Source organism: Aythya fuligula, chromosome 2, assembly GCF_009819795.1.
Source record: "Aythya fuligula isolate bAytFul2 chromosome 2, bAytFul2.pri, whole genome shotgun sequence".
Lineage (NCBI taxonomy): Eukaryota > Metazoa > Chordata > Aves > Anseriformes > Anatidae > Aythya > Aythya fuligula.
Window position 1 is genome coordinate 47,327,889 of NC_045560.1, and position 6,267 is coordinate 47,334,155.

General features: G+C 36.0%; 1 protein-coding gene across 1 annotated transcript in view; it reads left to right on the plus strand.

Annotated features, from left to right (window-relative positions):
* Positions 1-5,917, plus strand: part of SLC9A3 (solute carrier family 9 member A3) — a 45,650-nt gene extending 39,733 nt beyond the window's left edge. Inside the window, exons 11-16 of the mRNA XM_032182456.1 lie at positions 285-400; positions 962-1,091; positions 1,574-1,750; positions 2,324-2,399; positions 3,803-3,916; positions 5,670-5,917. Of these exons, the coding sequence (XP_032038347.1) occupies positions 285-400; positions 962-1,091; positions 1,574-1,750; positions 2,324-2,399; positions 3,803-3,916; positions 5,670-5,917 (861 nt within the window). The remainder of the gene's footprint in view (positions 1-284; positions 401-961; positions 1,092-1,573; positions 1,751-2,323; positions 2,400-3,802; positions 3,917-5,669) is intronic.
* Positions 5,918-6,267: the final 350 nt, after the last annotated feature.

Below are 6,267 nucleotides of genomic sequence, written 5' to 3' on the forward strand. Positions count from 1 at the left end.
TATACAATAAAACATATAAAAGATAAATAAGGATTTAGATAAAGGCAATAAACAACACTTTTTCATAAGGACACATAAGGCTTATCACACAAATGTGATTCCAAAATATTTTTTAACATGAAACATTTAATGGAAATATCAGCATGATTTGTACAGATTCTTGCTGCAGACAACAGTAGTTATGACATTTGCATATGGCAGCCTCAAATGATCTGCATTTTCTGGTTCACATTTTGCTCTAGATGTTTACAGCCATAATATGTCTTGTTTCTTTCTGTGACCAGGGAGAACGTAGAGGTTCCTTGGCATTTATACGTTCTCCAAGTACAGACAACATGGTGAATGTGGATTTCAACACCCCACGCCCGAGTACTGTGGAAAGCTCTGTGTCTTATTTACTGTAAGTAACTTGGACTGATTGTTTTTGTCTTCTGTTTGTTTTGTTTTGTTATCTGTGAGGAAATGCAAGAAGAAAAAAGAAAAAAGAAAAAAGAAAAAAGAAAGTTACAAAATTTGAAAAGTGTCAGTTACAGGGGCTTCATTCACTACTTTTTTGAACTTTAATTAATCTTTTCCTCACACATAACATGGGCTATAGAATACTGCTATATGGTTGCATTTGGCAAACAAATTTTGTAGTAAAAGTTGGAAGACTAAACAGACAACCACATTACAGTTTTTTCACATGCTTTTTGTTCATCAGTTGCTATAGATGTGGCTAGATGTCTGTGTCTACTCCAGAAAAAGTCAAGAGAGAGACAAGGAAAAAAAATGTTGCTTCATTAATTCATGAGTCTTTCACAGAACAGCCCTTCTTTCATGTAAATGGAAAAATAAATGCTACACCCACTTGAAAGACAAAAATCAAAATTCTTCTTAATTTTCTCATTAGGCATTTTCATTTAGCCAATTTTTACTTCATCTTTTAAAAGTGTTGTTTGTATTTTGTATTCTTGTTCAGGAGAGAAAAGGCTGGACCGGTTTGCCTTGACATGCAAGCATTAGAGCAGAGGAGGAAAAGTATTCGGGACACAGAAGATACAGTTGCTCACCACACCCTACAACAGTACCTGTATAAACCCAGGCAGGAGGTGAGAGTAAAAGAGGTTGAGAGCAGAAGGTTGGAAGCAAAACTGAGAAGGAAAGAACCCATCCCCAAAATTCATCCTTGAGGGAGATAGGCTCTTTGTCTATATTCTTTCTCACTTATGAACAGCCTTCTTTCACAGAGCTAGTGCCTTTGATTTCACTGGGGCTACTGGAATGCAGAACTCCATCCAATATAGGTTCAGATTAACTGGGGCATACCAACTGAAGTTTCAGACACACAGGAGAGGTTTATTTAGAATAACTGTTACTCTTTCTTAGATATACTTAAAATTTGCAGATTTATACCTGTTTCATGGTTAAGAGAGAGAAATAAAAATAGGATTTTCATTAATGCCTTTAGATTAGCCTTTGGTTCATGTTTTTTTAAAGAGTTGTTTTCATTGCATGACACTGCATGCATTGATTGAGGGCTTTCAGCTGTATTTCTAAATAAATGAATATTGTTTTCCTTTCCTGATAACAGCACAAACACCTGTACAGTCGACATGAGATCATGCACAGTGAAGATGAGAAACAAGACAAGGAAATTTTCCATAGGACAATGAGGAAGCGCTTAGAATCTTTCAAGAGTACCAAACTAGGAATAAACCATTCCAAGAAGCTGAATAAAATCCACAAGCGAGACCGGGGCCAAAAAAGGGTAAAATAATTGCATAAGGACCCAGATGTAGCCACCTATTATACAAAGTAAGGAGAGGGCAGGGAGGACTCTGAAGGGTCCTATGTCCTGCATTTATCTCTGTCCTATAGAACTTCATGAACTTAAAGGGCCTAAGCAAGAAGAGATTGAACTATGAAATGACTCAAGGGGCACCTTCTCACACGCTGATTTTCTCTATGCTTTGGGACCTTTCTTCCGGGTGAGAGATTTTTGATCACTTGAAAAACAGCAGATCTTGAGCCATGCTAGAAACTATTGTGAATTTCTGCAGGGTAGACGTGGCAGGGTAGCACCAGAGCAAAGAGCTTTCCATAAAATTTGCATGAAATTAAGAGGGAACTTACAGCATAGAAGAGACAAAGTTCCTTTCTTTTCCTGTAGTTAGTAGGCATATAAAGGCAAAAACTGATGACAACCATATTGAATCTCAAGAAAAGATTAAAACTGATTTCAGGGTTACACTGCTCAATTGCGATTTGAAAAGACATTACTGCATTTGCTCTCTGATGGTAGTAGCATTTTTCTTGATTTTGTTTGTTTGTTTTCTTTTAGCGAAACAGCAATGTCATACCAAATGGAAAAATACCTTCAGAAATTTCAGTACAAGATTTTACATTAAAGGAAAAAGGTAAAAAGACCAGTGTCCTTAACTGCATTTTACGAGCTACATTGTCTATAAAGCATCACTGAAAAAAATAATGATATGCAATGTTGAAGCTATTAAAGAGGAACTTCTAGTTATAAGTCAGAGTGGAGATCTGGTCCATGCTTAAATGCAGTGTCTGGGTAATTTAGAAGTTGTTTTTCTAGGCTACTGGATGACAAAATAAATTTGAATTGGCATTTTTACTCATATTTTTAAAATATCATGTTAATATTTTGAAAACAAAATAAAACACTGGCTACAACATAGGTATCTTCCATCTTCCTTTTGGATAAGCTGTAAAGAGCAAGTTTTGCTATATATATATATTTTTAATCACAGCAGGATATGTCTGCCCGAGACACCATGCCATACAAAATTCAGTCAAAATGACAATCTCATCCGAGTTAAGGTCCATTTACATGTATTTAAAAAGATCTGAATCAGAGTTGAAGCTGAGCTGAAGTTAGAATTTGAGGAGAGGTGTAGCTTTTAAAGGAACACAGAAGCTAATTTGAGCACTGGATCACCCTTCATACATCAACCTAATACATGGACCAGCCTGGAAGTGTAATCTGAAGCTGAGTGGTTGAGAGATCATCCCCAGAAAGAGCAGGAAATAAAAACCAACAAACAAACAGATTTGACCTTTTGGTTTTGTGTATAAGGCCCCAAAATCTTTAATCTTGTGCTCTAGCCATTTATTTTGATTGGCAGGGACAATACAAGCTGGGTAGGTCGTTCACTGCTGTCTTGTTGAAGAACACAATTTGTATAAGTCATCCTCTACTAGGAAAAAAAAAAAAAGCTTGTTTGGAGGACTCTCTTAACAAGTGATTTAGTTAGCAGCTTTGGTAAATTGATTACATGGCAGTAGAATCATTGATAACCTCACCAGCTTCGAAATCAGTCAGAACACTAATTCTGACTTCAGTCTAATGATGAAAATCATGTGACTTTAGTCTAATGATGAAAATGCAGTGACAGGTCTTTTTAAGGGAACATGGTTGTCAACATGTGAGCACTGAAGGCACAAAACATGTCAAAGATTCACATGTCAAGAATTTGTTTCCTTCAGTCCCAGAAAAGCAGACAATTCTATTAGTCAAGAGTTTATCCAGAATGTGAAATCTCTATCATAACACTGGATGCAAATGCTGAAACCTTTGTTGGGTTCCTTGAAGTAATTGGTACCTAAGCTGCAGGCTGTATCTACATGTACATACTCATTTCAATGCTACAACTGTTAATTAATTTTTGCCCTTGTCTGGATCCTTGTTAAAAATATATCTTTGCTCATGTAACAGCATATATTGTACTTTTCTGTCAGAATTGACACAAATCTCTAATCAACTGGACTTTTAAAAATTTATTTATTTTTATTCCAGATTTGGAATTTTCTGAAGCAGAAGAAAATAATGATTATGAAACTTTGCATCTAGGCAAAGGAGTTGATTTTCTGGCTGATGTGACCAAGCAAAATTTCACAGAAAATTCTACTGGTAAAAATATTAATTACATGAAGTTTTTTTATTTTTTTTTCTCAAATGTAAAAAAAAATAATAATTACTAGAAATCTTGCTGCTTTAGCTTTTTTGTTGTTGTTTTGATTTGATCTGTTTTCTTAGAATTGATATTAATGGTAAAAGATAACATATTTTGGTTATATGAAATTATGAGGAGTATTAAATTTACTACTAATAATACTGACAGAAGTTGTGAAAATGACTGCCTAACCCAAACCTAAAACTACTAATTATCTCCAGCAACATAAAATGTTATATTAGAGTTATCCTACCTCACAGTCAATACCAGTAGTTTGGAGTTGATTTCTACCTGCATTTAAAGTACTTAACTGTGATTCATTTCATGCTTCTTCTTTCATGCAGGATTTATTTCAGAATTCACATCTCCTTCAGTTCCTTACAGGTTTATAGAAGTCTCTGAAAAGGGAAGATTTACAATTTTTTCTGGAGCATTCTTGATGATTTCCTGTCCTGAATCATAGAATCATAGACTCATAGAATGGTTTGAGTGGGAAGGAACCTTAAAGATCACCTTATTCCAAACCCCTGACATGGGCAGGGACACCTTCCACTAGACAAGGTTGCTCAAGGCCCCATCCAACCTGGCCTTAAACACTGCCAGGGATGGGACATCCACAGCTTCTCTGGGCAACCTGTGCCAGTGCCCCACCACCCTCTGAGTAAAGAGTTTCTTCCTTATATCTAGTCTAAATCTACCCTCTTTTAGTTTAAAGCCATTACCCCTTCTCCTATTACTACAGTCCCTGATAAAGAGTCCATCCACAGCTTTCCTTTTAAGTGTTAAAGGTCTCCTGGTCTCCCTGGAACCTTCTCCAGGCTGAACAACCCCAACTTCCTCAGCCTGTCTTCATAGGAGAGGAGCTGCAGCCCCTTTATTATGTGGTCCTCCTCTGGACTTGTTCTAATACTTCCATGTCCTTGTTGTGCTGGGGATCCCAGGGAAAGGCTCCAAAATATCAGATTGAATGTATACCAGAGATTATATGATATGATTTGTAAGGTTTTAACATTTAGTATATTTTTAGCACTTTTGTGTCTGAATTCTCAGCGTATGTAACATTATGCATCCAGTGAAGAAAAATTCCTGTGTCTGTACTCTTTTGACAGTCATGCTGAACCTTTTACCTACACCATTACAAATTTCGTATTTCAGTATGTGTGAAGACATCCAGAAATCAATCCAGGAATAAGTGGGTAGCACGTTATAGACCTAGACTGGTTTTTACAATTTCTTTTTCTGTTTAAACACTACAAATGTGATATCTATATTAAAAGGTTCCTTTTACATACTTCCGTGGCCTGCTTCAGTGACCTCACACACACCTTGTTCCTTTACAGATTTGGGCAGTTCACGTTTTTCTTTATTTTTTTTTCTCATCTTTTGCTTCTTTTTGTGGATTCAATTTGAATTTTTCTGCAGTTATTTCAAGGTTTGCTTTATTTTGTTCAGGTGATGGCTTAGTTTGTTCTTCTAGTGATTTTATTTCTTGACTTTAGATATTCTAACCATAACTGCATGTTATATCCAATTTTTCCCTGTAAAAGAAATCCAAAATGACTAGCAATAACCAAGCCAGAAAGAGCAAACTATGTGTGTATAGTGGTATATTTGCCTATTTCTCTTCTTCTTCTTTTACAAAGTCGTTTGTTGTATTACCAAGAAATTATTTTGATTAATTGTATTTGTCACTTGTGAACTTGATTTTAGGCATTGATAACCCAGTATTTTCAGCTGATGATGATCAAAGCATCTACATGAAGTTCTCACCATGGTTGTCTAGTGAAGATACTGTGGTACCATCACAAAGGGCTCGAGTGCAGATCCCATATTCTCCAAACAACTTCAGACGGCTCACTCCATTCCGCCTCAGCAATAAATCTGTAGATTCTTTCCTGCTAGCAGATGGCCCAGAGGATCGACCCCGATCTTTTCTCCCAGAATCAACACATATGTAATATCTTAAAAGAGATTATCACCTTTATTTTTAATCAGTCCTCCTATCAATCCTGACTACTGACAAGAAGTTTACTTTTCTGATTCTTTTTTTTTCTCAGAGCATCTCTTTCCTTCCTGACTTTTTCCTACAACTAAACATCTTCCATTTTCCTTCCATTTGAATAATAGAACATCTTTCTATTTTTCTTCTATAGAAAAGCTATCCAGATATTAGGGGTGAAGTGCCTTGCTATTTTTACAGAAGATAAGGGTCTTGCTCTTTGTTTTGGCTTGAAAATTTTAAATGCTAAGCAAAAGATATTCCAAACACCAGAATGTTTTTGTATCCATTTTCAAGCAGCTCCACATT